General features: G+C 46.5%; 2 protein-coding genes across 4 annotated transcripts in view; both read left to right on the forward strand.

Moving 5' to 3' along the window:
• The window catches only part of NCBP3 (nuclear cap binding subunit 3), a 45,100-nt gene extending 35,792 nt beyond the window's left edge, over positions 1 to 9,308 (forward strand). For all 3 annotated transcript variants that reach the window (XM_078068030.1, XM_078068031.1, XM_078068032.1), the window contains exon 14: positions 424 to 9,308. In XM_078068030.1, the coding sequence (XP_077924156.1) occupies positions 424 to 532 (109 nt within the window). In that variant the 3' untranslated portion in view covers positions 533 to 9,308. The remainder of the gene's footprint in view (positions 1 to 423) is intronic.
• Positions 506 to 18,169, forward strand: part of ITGAE (integrin subunit alpha E) — an 83,507-nt gene continuing 65,843 nt past the window's right edge. Inside the window, 1 exon segment of the mRNA XM_078068033.1 lies at positions 506 to 586. Coding sequence (XP_077924159.1) covers positions 550 to 586 — 37 coding nt within the window. The 5' untranslated portion in view covers positions 506 to 549.

The following is an 18,169-nucleotide window of genomic DNA, read 5'->3' on the forward strand; positions in this document are numbered from 1 at the left end:
AAGCAGCTCTGGTTCAGAGGCAGAGTCCTGACGCCCTTGGGGCTAATGGCAGCTGCACTAAAATCTGACATTCTTGTGCAGGGTGGGGTGCACAGTAGGACCCCTCCGCTCCCCCGCAGGAGTTGGCGCCCCTCCTGCTCTTACACAGTCACCCTCAGCTCTTGCTGCTTCAGCAAGACATGTTAAGAATGTGATGTGTTTTGAAGGGCATCTGTCTATATTTTGCTGCAGAGTAAGAGTTCTGGGCCCTCAATCCTTTCCCCACTACCCCACAAGCTTTACCCTTTGAGGAAAAGGCAGCCCTCCAGATTTTGTAGACGTTTTTCTTAATATTTTTAACATTGTGCTTTTAAAGAAATGTTTTACACAGTTCATCCAAAGAGCAGAGAACTGAACTTCTCACTATTGCCTTGGCCCTGACAGCTGTTACCAGCACCCTTTTCCCAAGAAAAGTCAATTCCCAGGTGCTTATTGGACAGCCTTCGAGGGGGAAGATGAGGGAAGCTGCCAGCTCACCCTTCCAGGACCCTAGTGTGGGGGCCGGATCTCATGGACCTGACCTCAGAGGTGCACCAGTGCCGCCCAGGTAGATAAGAGATGCAGCATCGATCGTGCTTCCGTTCCTCCCTGGGGATTTCTGTTAGGGGCATCTTAGCAGTCAGCTTGAAGTGAAGATCAAGTTCAGTGCTGTGGGATTTTTAGGAACAAAAAACTGTGACTTCTGGATTTGGGGTGGATTTTTGTGCTGAGGTGGGGTCATGGGTTAATGTTGAACAATTTTTAAGTCTGTATTATGTTTAAAAATATTAATGATTTAAAAGTTTAAATTTTTAATTTTTATATGTGAAAATATTTCCTGTTGGCTACAAGGGAAGCTCAAGTGGTGTCTTATGTGTGCTGTTAAATATATATTATATACTTTGGAAGAAGGCAAAGAGAGGAGTCTCATTATTTTTAAATGATCCTAATTGTATAGTCTGTCTGCTGTATATAGCGTTCAGCTTGCTTTTTGGCCACTGTAGGAAAAAAATCCATCCATCTGAGATGGGGTCCTGTTGTTTATTATCACTTCAGAAGTGATACATTAGTATTTATTCTTTCTATTTCTAAGTTCTGGCACCTGAAGATATCTTTAAAACTGGCAAATAAGATAATAGTAATAGAAATTTTAGTTTGTTTATTTCTCGTTCACTTCTAAACTCCATTCAGATTATTTTAAAGGCAGTAGATTACTTTGTCTTACTATTTGATCTTTATTTTGAAGTATTTAATGTTTGTATTCCTCTACAAGCTTAAAAATAGTGTTTCACTTCAATTCACTAGAACTTAAGAATTAGAGATAGTAAGCCTTTGTCGCTTTGTGATGTCACAACTCCTCACCTGTCTGGAGTGTTTCAGTACCTGGTGCAGCCCTGGATTCTAAGGATCTTTACTTGTGGCATTGATAGTTGATTACAGTGTGGTGTGATTGAATGCAGAACACTGCTGCTAAGAAAGGAAAGAAAGGGCTGTGGGACTTGAGAGCTGCAACAGCTGTACTCTACCATGGTTTGTTGCTTAACCTGCTTTTCACTCCCTTTAGAAAGATTAGAGGCTATTAACTACTGTATGTTTCCGCTTCCTCATCGGATTCTTGGAGAGAGATGGTTCTCTGCCAGCTGAGACTTACCGTTTCTGAGGTTTCTCGCTTTTTTTGCCCTGTGGAGCGTACAGCTGAGAGCCAGGTTCTTGAGAAGGGCAAGGTTTGGGGAGTTGGTAGAGTGAGAAGGACAAGGACCTGAGAGTCCGAGACCTGGATGCCAACCCCGGTTTCTGTTCCATGGGCCTGGGCCTCTAGTTTTCCCGTCTGGCAAATGAATGGGCTGGTACCAGAGCTTCTTGACTTTGTTGGTGCGTCTCAGTGGTGTTTTACTCTTCCCGAAGCAATGGTTGTGGTGGGCTGGCCAGCACTGGTTTCTGTTGCAGGTGTGGGGAGGGTCAAGAAGGGCATGCATGAGGTTTGGGGCAGGGATTGACCTCCATCCCATTTCCATTACAGTCTCTGGGTCTTCTAGTGGGACAGAGATGTCCTTGTGGTCAGGGTCCTAACTGATGTGGTCTCAGCAGTGTTCAAAAAAAGCCCTTCTGTGTTTCCCAGTCATGACCTTTTCCACCAGTAGTTTGAGCCCATCTCTCCCATTGCCTTATAGTCCTGGCCAGTCTCCTGCTAGAGATCAGGGAGGGCTTTCTGAAAAGGTGGTGGTGTGTAGTCAAAACTGGGCCTTTCATCTAACCAAGAAAAATGCCCACTTCAGCAGCCTTGCAATTCTTACAAATACACAGACCCCAGAAAAGTTATCTTTGAAGATTTCACTTCCCCAAGTTATTGCTGGCCACCTCGTCTTGCTCTCTGGCCCACACTCAGGCACTCAGATGTTACAACATCTTACATGTGCTGTGAATGCCCAGGCCCTTTCTTTGGAGTTTGGGAGTGAGGGTAGACAGTTAGGATGGCCCCCTAGTGGCAGCTCAGTGTGCCTGGGCGCTCCTTATGTATGTGGGCAGCAGGGCTACAGACTTTTCTATATTCTTCTTAGCCTTTATGCATATGAGATTACAAATACATTTCTGCTGCTTGATAGTAATTGCAGATACCTCATTTCTGTTTCCCACTCTCCCTCTTGGGAGAGACACCAGCTACCCAGGAGAACTTGTGGAGCCTGTGACAAGCCCTCCTCTGGCCCCTTTTCTCGTCCCATGAACTCCTCCCCTTAGTTCAATCACTGTCTTCTCCCACTTCATCCCTGTGACAGCCTCCTCCCTGATCTCTGCCCCATATCCCATCCCTCCATCTCTGTTCTGTGCACTGCAGCTGGGATGAACTTTTGTTGTTTGCAGCTTTACTGAGCTATTATTTACATAGCATACAGTTCACTCCTTTCAAGTATACACTTCAAGGGCACCTGGCTGTCTCAGTTGGAGGAGCATGCGACTCTTGATCTCGGGGTTGTGAGTTCGAGCCCCACATTGGGTATAGAGGTTACTTAAAAATAAAAAATTTTAGGAAAAAAAGTGTACACCTCAGTGGCTTTTAGTATATTCACAGAGTTGTGCAGCCATCACCATAGTCAATTTTAGAACATTTTCATCACCAAAAACAAACCCTATATCCATTAACAATCATTCTCCAGTCCCTCTTCCCTCCTGGCAACCACTACTTTTGGTTTCTGTGGATTTGCCTATTTTGAATGCTCATGTAAATGGAATCATACACTTTGTGGCGATTTGTGATTGGCTTCTTTCACTAAACATATTTTTGAGGATCATCCTTGTTGTAGCCCGTATTAGTACTTCTTTTTATTAATGAATAATACTCCATTGTATCAATACAGTACATTTTATTTATCCATTCATCAGTTGATGGACATTTGGGTTGTTTCCACTTTTGGCTGATGTGAATTATGCTGCTATGGAACATTTATGTACAAGTGTTTGTGATCATGTTTTCATTACTCTTGGGTTATATATCTAGAGGTGGAATTGCTGGGTCATACAGTAACTCTGTCTTAACCTTTTGAAGAACTGCCAGACTATTCTCCCAAATGGCTGCATCATTTTCCATTTTCCCCATTAGTGTTTGAGGGCTCTGGTTTTTCCACGATCCTCGACACTTACTTCGCAAGGTGAAGTGGTAGCTCCTTGTGATTCTGATTTGCATTTCCCTAATGTATAATGATATTGGGCATCTTTCTGTGTGCTTCAGAATGAACTTTCTTTTTTTTTTTTTTTTTCTTTTATTTATTCTTGTTTTCTTTTTCAGAATGAACTTTCTTAAGAAAGTTATTCTGTTATTCTTCTGCTTAAAACCTTTCCAAAGCTTGGAATAAATTCCAAACTCCAATGATAGCTCACAAGGCTTGTCAAAATCTAACTTCTGGTATCTCTGGCCTGTTCTCCCCAACCTCCCCTGCCCTGTGCCCACTAGTTACTTGGACCCATCTTGATCTCACCAGCCTTTCAAACTCTGCTTAGTGCTTTTCTTCCTCAGCAGTGACACACTCCCCTGCACCTTTCTTCCTTCTGCCTAAGCCTTGTCTTCTCTTTTCCCTCATCCTCAGACTTAGAGACCACTCCAGGTGGCTGCCTCCAACTTCCAGAGCCAGGTTATGGGCCCCTGCTACACAGTACTGTCATGAATGAGACTCTGCTCATTTCAAGGTTGGGCTATACAGTCACACCTAAGATAAAAATGGAGTGTAATCAAAATTCCTCTTGGAAATCCTGGGGAACATGCCATGTTGAAAACCAGCATCGTGAGATCCAGCACAGTTGGTTTCTGCCTGTGTGGGAACAGATCATAGTTTGTTTGGTTGAGCTCCAGCTGAAGTGGTTGGCCTGCAATGAGGGCCATATTGTGCAAAAAAACCCCACTTATTTTTAGGTGTTAAACTCACTCAGGCAAGCAACTCACTTTTGAAGAGGCTCTTGGGAACTGTAAGAAGCCACACAAGCTTACCTTAGGTGAGTGGAGGGGCAGGTGAAATGGCCCAAATGACTTAAAATTGTTTTCCTTTTTCCTTGTCTTTTTAAAAATTTTTTCAGGAGAATGTACCATTGTGTTTGCCTAAGTGAAATGTGTGTATGATGCCAAATCTCTGTAACCACCCCCTAAAGCCAGGACGGCTATACACTGAATTGTAATTCCCTGTTCCTACTTTGTCTTTTTTGCTAGATTGTAAGCTCCATGAGAGTAGGCACCATGTCTGGTTTGGTCATGGGGGTTTCTCCAGTCTTAGAGCCATGCCTGGGACCTGGCAGGTTATCTATAAACATGCGGTGAATGTATAAATCCCCCAGCTGCAGGAACAGCTTCATTCTCTGAGGCCTGGGGTCCTCTTACAGGCTAGTCCTTGTTTTCTGCCTTGTACACACAATACTTGATGTTCATGTTTTATTTTCCCTTTTAGCCTGTGAGCTCCTAATGAGCAGGTGTCTTCATGTTGTTATCTCTGTATCCTCCCACCATGCCAGTCCAGAGTAAGGAGTACTGAAAAAGTGTTTGGTAAACGAGTGAATTATGGTAACAACCCAGCTCTGACTCCTTTGCCTACAGGCTAGTCGAAATCTAGCTGACACTACCATATTGAAAAAGAGGAAGATTATTCAGAAGTGCATAAACTGTACTTGTATAAGAAAAAAATCTCATTAATTAGACCTCCATAAAATTCAAATTTTGGTGATCTGGCCATATCTGAGCTGAAGTTTACCTGCTGTATAAAGAATTTGCAAGAGAATCATGTAGAATATTTTTTTGGAAAGCATTCATCTGCCCCAGGAGAGCAGGAAAGGAAGCTGGTAGGTGGATGAGAGGCCCCAAAGAGGGACTACTGAGCCAGTTCTTAGCTTTGGGTCCTAGGGGAGAGGAAAGTAACGGCAGTGCAAAGAAGGCAAAGAGAAAACTTGTTCAGGCAGCAGCTCTTTTGCCTCCAGTAGCAATTCCAGCTCTCACTCGAGTGTTCTTAAAGTTATGCTGCAATGCAAATGGGCCGTTTGGGTTCACAGTAACAGCGAACCACGGCTTCACAGATTAATTAATTGCTGTACAAATCAATTGGGTATATAAGTATTTGCTTTTAAACTTTATATAACAGGAAACAAATGAGAAGTTAAAAAAGCATTTTTTTTCCTTTAAGAACTAAAAGGACAATGTTTTTGATAATTTTGAGAATATCACACTTGCTTCAAGGCAGATTATTGCATAATCTGACCAACAAAAATCCAGAACTTTTCTTACATGTTTATAAAATAAATCTTAGAAGAAAAAATATGGTAAGCATTTTTTTTTTTTAAATGAAATTCTATGAACATTTCACAAGATTTTGATGTTCCTGGGAGCAATTAGGGAAATGCTGGCTCAAAAGTCTATTTCGGATTGTGAGGCACTGAAGTGGGAGTTTCCTGTGCTATAGATAAAACTCTAGAGTATGGGTGGTATTAACCTGCCAAGTCAATACCCTGCCCTAGGGTTCTTACCTGTTTTTGCTCGAGCAATTCTGAGGCCCTCTTTGCATGACCAGAGTCTTCAGTAGGTGAAACTTTGTGTTATCTCAAATTGTCTGTCACCCTCACCTCTGACTGGTGTAGGTTAGTGAAGCCAAGAGGCCCACACCATTGGCAGGAGAGGAGACATGACCTTCCTATCCCTTCCTGGCTGTTTGTATGTTTAATCATGTGGTGCCTCCCCTCTTATCATTGGCAAGGATTACTCAGAAAGCCTATGAGCAGGAGGTTGTACTTTTAGCTCAGGTAGAGTGTCTCTGGGGGAGGGTCAAATAGAATAGTGTCTGAGACTGGGCCTGAAGCCTGGGGACTCATTTTTTCTCACATACAAACTGGAAAAGACTGAACAAGTCCCTTCACCTCTCTGGACCCCAGTTCCCTGTCTGTCAGATGAAGAGCTCAACTGGGATGGTCTCCAGGTTTCTTTCTATTGCTAATGTGAGTTCTAGGATCTTTGCTCTGCCTTTGCAAAGACCATTAGGAGCCTAAGTTGAACAGGAAGGAGGTGCGGGCAAGCAAGAGGCCCAAGCCCTTGGACCCTTGGTCCATAAACCAACCCCTCAGCTACAGAAGAACAAGAGGATCCTCTCCCTTGCTTCCTCCACACTAAGCCCACCTTCCCCAACACATGCACACATGCACCATTCAGTGTTTTATTTGGGAGGCTTTTTAGGAAGTAGTCCATTTGTATTAGCATGGGCTGCCATAACAAAATATAGACTGAGTGGCTTAAACACCAGAAATTTATTTTCTCACCGTCTAGGGGCTGAAAGGCCAAGATCAGGATGCTAGCATAGTCAGGTTCTAATGAGGGCTCTCTTCCTGGCTTGCAGACGGCCATATTCTCATAGTGCCCTCACATGGCCTTTCCTTGGTACGTGCACATGGGGAGAGAGATCACTCTTCCTTTGCTAAGGCCACTAAGCCTATTGAGTAGGGCCCTACGTTTATGACCTTAATTATCTCCTTTAAGGCCTTTAGACCCTATCTCCAAATAAACTCATGTTGGGGGGTTTATGGCTTCAACATACGAATTTGGCAGGGGGCGGGGCACACAGTTCAGTTCATGACACCCAGTATATGTTTGTGAAATGAGGTCTCTGCTTTTTAAAAGCTCACAAACTGGGAGGGATTTAGCCCCATGGGTATGAGAGGAGTAGGGTTGTAGTAGTTCAGAGTCCTGGTACTGGAGGAGACAGACCTGTCTTAAGTCCCAACCCTGCCACTTATTAGCCATATCGCCTTAGGCAAGTTACTTAACCTCTCCAGTCCAGTATTCTCATCTGGGAAATCAGGATAACCAAGTAGGGTGGCTGTTAGGGTCAGATGAGGGCATTGCATGGAAGGCCCTTGGCACTGAGTCTGGCACTCCCTCCTTAGTGCTCAGTCAATGGTAGTGATTCCTACTGCTCCTCAGACTTCCCCCGGCCGCCCTTTGCCAGCTCTGTCCTCCATTGCAGCCCTGTCTCCATAAGTCCTCACGCTTCCAAATGCCCTCTACCCAGCTTCCCAGGACTCAGAAGGCTAGTGGGTAGTTAGAACATCTTATATGGGGGTGCCTGGGTGGCTCAGTTGGTTAAGTGACTGCCTTTGGCTCAGGTCATGATCCCAGGGTCCTGGGATCGAGCCCCGCATCCAGCTCCCTGCTCCGCGGGAAGCCTGCTTCTCCCTCTGCCACTCCCCCTGCTTGTGTTCCCTCTCTCACTGTCTCTCTCTGTCAATTAATTAAATAAAATCTTTAAAAAAAAAAAGAACATCTTCTATGCCTACAGGCGATGAGGCAGGACGGTGGGAACAGCCCCCATCCACTGGTGAATGCAGATACCAGCGCTTTGGACTCACTCTCAAAACAGAGCAGTTAGTGCTTTGACCTCTTGCTGAACAGGTCGTCTCCATCCTGTAACTTTTAAGACTTTTTATTTTGAAATAATTTCAAAATTACAGAAAAGTTTCAAGGATAGAACAAAGAACATTTTACCATGTTTTATCATTCATTCTTTCCCTCCTATCTTCTGTCACCCCATCCCTACCTCTGAAGCATGAACTATTTGAGAGTGACTTGCATACACCTATCCCTTTACCCCTAAATATTTTAGTGTACATTTCCTAAATTCTTAGGAAATACGGACAATCTCTCATATGACCATCACATAGTTATCTAATTCAGGAAGTGTATAATTTTATCTGATCAGTACAGTAGTATCTAATCTTTAGTACATGTTTCATTTTTGCCAGCTATCCCAATAATGTTTTTTGAAGCTTTTTTTTTTTTTTTTTTCCTGGTCCAGGATCACACTGCATTTTGTTTCCTCTCCTTAGTCTCCTTTAACCTGGAACAATTCTTTAACCTTTGTCTTATGAATATACTGATGTTTTTGAAGAGTTCAGCCCAGTTAAATGTTCTAGAATGTCCCTCAAGTTGGTCCCTTACCATTTGTCTAAAACCTGTATGAGGCTCTGAGCAGAAGCATTGTAGAACATAGTCTGGCTCTTTCCTTGGGATCTTAAATTTGGATTTGTGGGGACAGCAGTTACTATCAGGGGCACACAGGACCTATGTGTTCTCATGATTAGGGTTCTGTCATGCTGACACCAGCAAGCTTGGATAAATACATCTTTGAGGGAGGCAGGATGAGTCTGCATTCTAGAAGTCTCCAAAGATGCAGAAATGGCCCTGCACCCTGTCCAGCCTCCAGTCACTAGCTTGGCTTGGCCTCCTGAGGTGCCCTGAAGTTCATACTCCAGACATGAAGTCCTGCTCTCAGAAATCTTGAGCAACCTGCAGTCCTGGTTTCTAACATGTCCCTACTGTTGGTCTGCTCTGTGGCCTGGGGCTACTCCCTTCCCCCTCTGGGTCAGTGATGGGGAGAGGAGCTTCTCCTGGCTCTACCAAGTGCCCCTGGCACTCCAAACAAGTGTGGGGTAGGGGGAAAGTCACTGAGCCCTGGACTGGTGGGAAAACAGGCCAGGACTCTGGACTATGACAAGGTTAAGCCAATTTGGATGGTCTTCGTTGTGATCTGGCAGGCAGATCATCAAACCTGGAGCTTTGTTTCCAGCTGTCGGACAGTGTCCGAAATGGTGAATTGTAATCTCTGTTCAAGCAACCATATAGCATCAGGGAACTATCACATTAGTTGTAGGTATTTTGTCAGACCAAAGCAGACAATGCAAACATGTTTTAAGTGTCATTGATCTCCACAAGACTTTGGCCAAGCAAGCTTTCAATGTGAGAAACAAAATAAAATTGATTTTCGTCTTGTCATTAAGTCAACACCCTTGTCTGCTTTGTTTTAACACTTGCACTAACACTTCAGCGTGCTCTCTCTGGGGATGCGGACATTCACGTGAGAGACATAGACTCTCGTGCCTTTTTGAATGTGGATTCATTAAAATTAAATACAATTTAAAATTCAGGTCCTCAGTTGCACTGATAATGTTTCGAGGGCTCAGTAGCCACATGCAGTTAGTGACCACTGTGTTGGACAGTGCAGATCTAGAACACCATCATAGTTCTGTTGAACAGCACTGCTGTACACTTACAGCAGTCAGGGAAGCAGGGACACTTCCTTCTGTGACTGACAACAGACTTGGTCACAGGGAAAATTTGACAGATTGTGAAGTTAGCTTTTAAATATGACTGCAGACTGTTGGGGTGCTGGATTGGATCAGAGGTATGCTGGAAAGATTTACGGAATTTTATGTCTTCTGTCTGGTAGCTCAGAGCTTCCCACGTTACGGTGCTATAGCCAGGTTTTAAAGAGAATGCAGCCAAGCTGAATTCACTGAGGTGGTGATTTCAGTCAGTGCACTGGGTCTTAACATTTATCAGGCCCTCCATAGCCTCAGGGCCTTGAGTGCAGGGGCCAGGTGCAGGAGCCCGGTTTCTAGCTGTGGGGTACTTCTGGTAGGAAGGGGACCCCATTCTCACTGCTGAGGCAACCACCACTAAGGACCCTGGGCTGGGTGTTGGGCTGAGGTATCTGGTGGTAGGTTCTAGAGCAGGGCAGGGGACTGGGACTCACTCACATGAATGATAAACAATGTCTGGATTAATACTACTCCTGCACTCGAACATCTATCTGATGAGGACGTCCAGAGCTGTGTTCCTAGGCCAAACCTCGGCTCACTGTTCCACGAAGCATGGGTCATGGAGAAGAGCTGACAACTGTCTCTGAGCTTCCAGGACCTAGCCCCCCCAACTGCCGAGGAAGCCACATAGTCAGCTGTGCACAAGTGGGAACATCCGTGTCTACTTGTAAGTGCCTGTCTGCCTGTGGGTCCTTGCTTCTGTGTGTGTCTGTCCCCGCCTCCTGGCCACCCAAGCAGAGGAGGGGAAGCTGAATAGGCCGAGGTCCACGCCGCTGCATCTGCTCCTGCTAGGATGTGGCTCTTCCACACTCTGCTCTACATGACCAGTAAGTCAGCCTCACCCCCGGCCCTGGGAGGTTGCTGTGCCCTCAGCACAGCCTGTCTGTCTAAATGGGGCTCACTCAGAGCGAGAGGTCAGAGACCATAGGTGCTCTTGCTTGCTGGGTTAGATCCCCAGCCTTACTCAGAAGGGCTTCTGAGGCTGTTGATGGTGCTGACAGCCTGTGGCTTCAGACTCCAGAGCTCTGCTACCCTGTTCCTCCTCCAGCCAGCCTCCCCTCCCCGCCTTGGGCCTTTTCCCCACCGCACCCATTCCTGGCAGGTCCCTGGGTCTGTGCAAGTTTGTTCTCAGAGTATGGAGGCTGATGGTGCCCACCCTACCCAGCAGAGCACCCTTCCATCCCAGACTGGGGCTCAGCTGATGAGGGTGGGGGACTCTGAGAACATGAGCGTTGAGGAGAGACTGGGGGGGCATGTGTCTGTGTGGTAGAATGTGAACGTACTGGGAGAGCCTGCTTCCTGTTTCTGATGTTAGGGCCAGTATGAGAACCTCTGTGTGGGTGGAGGGGGGCGCTTCCTCTTCCCCCAGCCTGGGGGTCCCATTCTGGCCTTTAAAACTACCATGGAAACCACTTGGGGCAAGCCAAGCCATGAGCCTGCACCTGCCTACAAGGCCTCAAGGATGAGATTGAGCATGGTCATTGAGCCCCTGGAGGCAGCTCAGGTCAAGCAGGGGGCTAGGGTGGTCCAGCATAGTGATCTGGACAAGCTTCCCCGGGGGTCTCCTGCATTGGTCAGAAGCTTGATGGAAGAATGAGATGAACATCAGGCAGATGTTTCAAGGCTCTTGGGAGCCTGAGTTCTCCCTGAAGGATGGGCAGGGGCCAGCAAGTGAGCACCAGACAGTGTCTGAAAAAGCTGAATCCATTGTTGGAGGGAACTCAGAATTAGCAACCACCCTGGGGCCCGGTCACCAGGAGGCAGGCCAAAAGTGTAGGGGACCAGCAAAACATACATTTTTGGACACATTTTAATATTTGATATTCAAAATAATCATTATGAAAAGGCCAGGGGCGCCTGGGTGGCTCAGTTGGTTAAGCAACTGCCTTCGGCTCAGGTCATGATCCTGGAGTCCCGGGATCGAGTCCCGCATCGGACTCCCTGCCCGGCGGGGAGTCTGCTTCTCCCTCTGATCCTCCCCCCTCATGCTCTCTGTCTCCCATTCTCTCTCTCAGATAAATAAATAAAAAATCTTTAAAAAAAAAAAAGAAAAGGCCAAAACTTTGTTGAACTTTCTTTTCCTTATTTTACAGTTTAGACTTCTCTTTATTTTCACTCACATACAGAGTGTGGAGAGGGTTTCACACTTTTTATGGCTTAAGGCTTTGATCCCCCATCACCAAGTATGTCTGAAAAAGATACTTAGGCTAGACTCTGGTCCACCCCTTCCCAGAAAGGAGGAGGTGACTGGAGCCCAGAGAGGTGCAGTGACTGTCCAGAGTTACAAGCAAGTACACGTAGAAATGGGGCTCAAGCCCAGGCCTCTGCCCTGACTTCCAGCTCTAGAATACCCCATGGCCTGGGGTGCTAACACTGGCATCATTCTGAGCTCCTCCTAGTCTCTGTTTCCTGTGGCCTCTGGCATGACCAGCCATTGTCCCAGTGCCTTTTTCAGCAATGTCAATCCAAGGGACATTTATCAAACCCCTTCTGGGGCCTAGACAGTCCCTAAGCTGATGGACAGCAGAGAGCAAGGTGGAGCAGGCTTGCAATGAGGTCACTTAGCCCACAGCTTGGCTAAGCTATGGAAAGGGTGTGAGAGCAAGGCCCCAGCAGCTCCAGTCCAGAAACGAAGCTGGCTGTGAGGAGGGATGGAGGGAAGGACCAATCCTGAAGAGTTTCCTGGAGGAGGTGAGACGTGCTGAGTTTTAGGGGCTGGGGAGAGTCTGGGAAAGTGACACAGAGATGCAGGGAGGTTGGGAGGAACCCCTCAGACTATGACTCCAGGCCCAGGGCCCTGAATCCTGTGCCTGGCTGGGCTTCCCTAGACTGGAGGAAATCCAGACTATTCTGACGTGACCCTGATCTTTTACCCTTCCCAAGCCACCCACTGTGGTGATGTCCACTTCTCATCTGTGAGAGCAGATGAGACAACATCAATTGTCTAAGAGTTTTTTAGCCATGAGCAGATACACAAACATACTCTAACCCTGGAGCTGCCCTCAGCCCCACTCTAGCCCTATCTTGCCCTGCTACCATACAGCCTGCTGTCCCCAGCTCAGTCTTTACGCTTGAGCCATCCTATGACCCCAGCCACTCAGTTCTCCCTGGGTCACCTTACAGAGGGGCTTGAGATGGAGGGTAAAGCTGTCAGAACACGACAGGCCCTCCCTTGTGGTTGTAACACTAGCATCAGAAGTCGAGGGCCTGCTGTACTCTTGTACCAACTTCAGGCTGGCCCTGTTGGGTCCTCATGGGGAGTGGGAAGATGTCAGACCTGGCTCTGCCCAGGGCACACCCCAATACTTGTGTGCAAGTATATGATGGAAAACCTTGGTGGTTAGGGATGAGGGACCATAGTGTCCAACTCATGGTCTTCAGCAAGTATAGACTGGTAGAGGGGGGCTTTCTGTTTAGAACCAGTATGGACAAAGATGGGGAGTGTGAGGAGTCTGTTTAGGAAGATGCAGGGCAAAGCTTGAGTGGGAGCCGAAGGCTGCTGTCAACACCCCCCTCCCCGCCCCCTGCCCAGGACATGCTGGGCCCTGGGGGTGAGGGTGCGCTGTCCCTGTCCTGGGCCCCTGTGTGAAGAGAGAGCGGGCTGCACTCAACACTACAAACCCTCTAGCGCCAGCCAGTGGGTCCATTGACGATGCCTTCCGGTCTCGCACAGGGGGGATGGGAAAAGGGCATTCCAAGCAGAGGCAGAACATCTGAGAAGTGCAATGTGTGTGGGCAAGCCAGGTGTGGACTGTGGTCCATGTGGAAACCAGATGTTTCCAACCTTTGCTGGGAGGTTGCCTTGTAGGATGTATACAGGGGGCTTGTGGGCAGTCAGGCTGGAGAGGTCCAGGGTGGTGGTGGGGAGGGTGGAGGGCCAAGAGTACCAGGCGGCTAAGGGAGCTTGGCGCTCACCCTGAGGGGAATGGGAAGCCACAGCAGGTCTTGAGCAGGTGGCAACAGTGAGACTTAACATGTGGGAAGGCGGAGTCCTGGAGAAAGGGGAAACCGATGAGGCTCCTGTGTGAAAGACTGATGTGGGTGGCTTGAAGGTGAGCTGCCCCATGGGACAGGCCACTTGCATGTGGCTATGAGGCAGGAGCTCCGCGTAGGTCTTCCTGGGTGTTCTGGGCTTGAGGGTCAGGACACCAGACTCTAGTCCCAGTTCTACAGCTAGCTCCTTATGTAAATTTGGACAAACCATGCCCCCTCAGCCTAAGTTTGCTAAACCAAGAATAGTGCTGTGAGAATGTATATTCAAAATGCCTATAAGAGACTTTTTTTTTTTTTTTAAGATTTTGTTTATTTATTTGACAGAGACACAGTGACAGAGGGAACACAAGCAGGGGGAGTGGGAGAGGGAGAAGCAGGTTTCCCGCGGAGCAGGGAGCCCAATGCGGGGCTCGATGCCAGGACCCTGGGACCATGACCTGAGCTGAAGGCAGATGCTTAATGACTGAGCCACCCAGGCACCCCCCCCCGCCAGTAAGAGTCTCTTAACTGTAGGAAAGAAATGGAGGGTTGCTGGAGGGGTGGTGGGTGGGGCGATGGGGTCACTGGGTGATGGGCATGAAGGAGGGCACATGATGGAATGAGCACTGGGTGTTATATGCAACTGATGAATCTCTGAACTCTACCTCTGAAACTAATAATACACTGTATGCTAATGAATTGGATTAAAATAAAATAAAATTAAAAGAAATAAAATGCCCAGTGTGTTGGGGGAAGATAGAGGTTTGGGGGGGGGGAGGATTGCTGGCTGACAGGATGAAGGGAGGGTCTTATTCTTACTCAGCAGGCCTAGGTGGCTGGAGACAGCTTAGGAGAGGCAGCCCTGTGGGTAGTGTGGTGACAGACACTGGTTTGGCTGGGCTCATGTGTCTGACGGCACACGGGGGCTTGAGATGGAGGGTAGGGCTGTCAGAACACGACAGGCCCGCCCTTGTGGTTATAACACTAACATCAGCACCCGCATACTGAGCTGTCAGCGTCAGACCCCGGGCAGAGGCGTCCTGTTTGCTCTGCACAGCCCTGTATGTCAGGTGGGGCAACTGAGGTGAGGTGACAAGCCCAAGGTCCTTCAGTGACTCCGTGACAAAGCAAGGATTTGAACACAGGACTGTCTCCCTCTGGGGCCCGTGCTATATTTTCTGAGTGTCCGTGGGAAAGGAAGGGGTTCCCCCATCTGGTGACAGCCCAAGCAAAGTTAAAATGTCAGGGGCCTGGAGGGAATCTGCTCCAGCAAGGTGGCCCACGGCTGGCAGGTCCCTGGCACCAGCCAGCTCCCAGGGTGGGTGCTGGGGACTGGGAAAGCTCAGTGAACACACATTCTCATGCCACCGTACCTGCACAGGTGGTTCTTGCCGACCTAGTTACCAGCTATCTAACCCAGAGCTCTGCCCCGCAGAACTGTGCCTAGCTTTGGGGGCCTTTTGTGACCCTCTTCTCTGTTTACCAACCCCTCAGTGCCTCCAGCTTTCACTAAAGGCTTGAATTAGGCAGACCTGGGCCCTAGACACAAGTATTGACTTTTCTGATGGACCACAAGCAAATCACTCAACTTCTCTGAGCCTCAGCACCCAGTGTGGTGCCTGGAAGAAATCAGGTGATCTGGGAGGGTGGCCGTGATTGTCTCTCTGCTCATGTCCTCCCCTTTCCCACCTCTCAAGGATCTGGCATCAGGATCCCCCAGTTGAACAAGGCAAAAATGGGGACAGGGATGGGGTGGTGAACAAGAATCTCGGGCCTACGCTGACATTTCCAGGACACTTCTGGGTCTGGCCCTATGCTGAACTGGGCTTTGTGGTTGAGGGGGAGGGGTGTCACAGATGACTCAGATTAGATCACATTTTGGGGGAGACTGACTTAATCACAGATCACTCTGACCTAGACAGGATTTAGAGCCAGACACACTGCAGGATGTGGGGAAGGGGTGGGGGGATCAGGGACCAGTGAGTTAGTCTGGCTGAGAGTCTGAAGTAGCTCCTGGAGCACGGAGTGCCTGAGCAGGGCCCCAGAGGATGGGGCAGATGTGAGAGCAAGGAGGGCATGCTGGTCAGGGGGATCTGCTTGGGCAAAGGCCCGAAGTGGGAGGTCTGTGGATGGTGTTCAGGGAGAGGGGTATAGAGGAGCTTGACGTGGCTGAGGGCAGACCTGGCAGAGGGGGCATTGTGCTAGGCGGGGAGATACCACAGATGCCCAGGTGAGGAGACTGGACTTATCTCAGGGGTTTCAAACCTTGTCTGTCGGTTACACAGTAGAACACAGAGAGAAAGCCTCCCAGTTACCCCTTGCAAGAAATTGCTACTTCTTACTCTTTATTTTTTTAAAGATTTATTTATTTATTTTAGAGAGAGAGGGCAGAGCCGTGAGGGGCAGAGGGAGAGGGAGAGGGAATCTTAAGCAGACTCCACCCTGAGCGCAGACTCCACAATGTTCTTATCACCTGACAAAGTTAACAATAATTTTGGGGTGTCCATATTCAAATCTTCCTATCTCAATTTATCTTTTTTTAACAATAAATTTTTTTGAGCCGAGATCCAAACAAGGTCCACATTACATTTGGTTGCTATGCCTCTCTTAGTCTAGAGTGGCCCCCTTGCCTATTTCTTGGTTTGTGTGTCTTTTTCAAGTCTTTGCTTTACTGCAGAGCTTGGTCACTTGTCTTGTAGAACAGCTTCATTCAAGATTTGTGTGTTTGCTTCCTTTTGGTGCAGTTTGTCCTTTTATCCTCTGAATTTCCCAAAACCTGAATGTTAGTGCTAATGACTTCATTAAATTCAGTTGAACTTTTTTGGCATGCATACTCTAAACTATTGTGGGGATTTTGCCATACTTCCTAGATATATCTCACTTCCCCTTTTTGTTTCTTTTGCCAAAGTATTTTAAAGGCATGCTACTCAAAATGTGGTCTGAGGATCAGCAGCCCAGGGTGGGCATCACTTGGGAGCTTGTTGAAAATACAGAGTCTGGGACTCCTGTAACCTTCCTACGGTGTCACACTCCAAGGCACATATGTCCGAAGACCCATTCTTGGGGACGTTAAGATTGACTAGTGGGTTCAGGGGGTGTCAGTCTAATTGTAAAGTTTTCTATCAAATTTTCTTCTAGTAGTTTCATGCATTGATGATCGTGGCCTGAATTCATTATTGTACAGTGGCTTGCAAAATTGTGTTTTTATGATTCTATTACTCTGCCCACATCAACTAGGACTATTTGGTGACCCTGAAATGCAATTTATATAGGAAAGATAAGAAAATTAGTATTTTCTCTTTAATAAACAACTTTTAGAGTAAGGGGATGGTGCCCTCATTACTTCTAATGCTAACCAATGCAGTGTTTTGATTTGTTTTGGAGGATTTTTTCTTCTCTCTTAAATATTATTATTAACTTACAGAATTTTTATATATTCAATGTGTTTCAGAAACTTGCAATTATACTTTAATGTAAACTTCTTTGAATTACACAATAAAATTCAGATTAGTGACTTTTCAAATTAAATCAAATCCATGTGACTTGTACCCATTTCAAGACACAGAATATGAGCAACAGCCCAGAAGTACCCTTTGTTACTCCCTCTAGTCATTCATTACCTTATCCCCAAGAGTAACCACTCTCCTAAGTTCTTTTTTTTTTTTTATAAATGTTTATTGTTATGTGCCACTGAGGTTTTGCAGTTGTTTCTTACATATCATTATTGTCAAAACAGACTGATACAATGAGGAACCTAAGTCACAACTCTCCTAAGTTCTAATACCATAGTTTATTTTGCCTGTTTTAAATTTAGTATAAATGGAATTATACAGTATGGTCTGTTTTGTTCCTAGCCTTTGACCCAACATTGTGTTTATGAAATCCAACCACCTTGTTGTAGGTTATTTTCACTGCTGTGGAGTATTCCATTGGTGACTATTCACAGCTTATCCTTTCTACTCTGGATGGATATTTGGGTTGTTCCAATTTGGAGTTATGAATAGTGAGGCTGTGAACATTCTTGTACATGTCTTTTTGTGGACATATAAACACACTTCCGCTGGTGATATGCCTAAGAATAGAATTGCTGGGCCATAAGTTATACATATGCTCTGCTCTAGTGATACACCCAAATGGGTTTTCTGAAGAGGTTGTACTGACTTATATTCTTACCAGCAGTATTTGAGAGTTCTAGTTGCTCCAAATCATTGGCAACACTTGGTATTATCTTTTTCATTTTAGCCATTCTGGTAGTTGTATAGTGATACTATATGGTGGTTCTAATTTGCCTTTCTCTGAAGTCTATTGAGTGCCTTCTTATTTGATTACTAGCCATTTGGATAATTTCTTGTGAAATGTCCTTTTTTACGTACCTCTTTCTTATTGAGCTGTAGGAATTTTGTACATATTCTGATATAAGTCTTTTCTCAGATATTTGTGTCGCAAATATCTTCTCTCACTCTGTGGCTTGTCTCTTTATTCTCTTAATGGTGTCTTTTGATAAACAGAAGTTCTTGAGTTTAATGAAGTTCAGTTTATCAGTTCTTTCCTTTATGGTTAGTGCTTT

Source organism: Halichoerus grypus, chromosome 2 (genome assembly GCF_964656455.1).
Source record: "Halichoerus grypus chromosome 2, mHalGry1.hap1.1, whole genome shotgun sequence".
Classification (NCBI taxonomy): Eukaryota; Metazoa; Chordata; class Mammalia; order Carnivora; family Phocidae; genus Halichoerus; species Halichoerus grypus.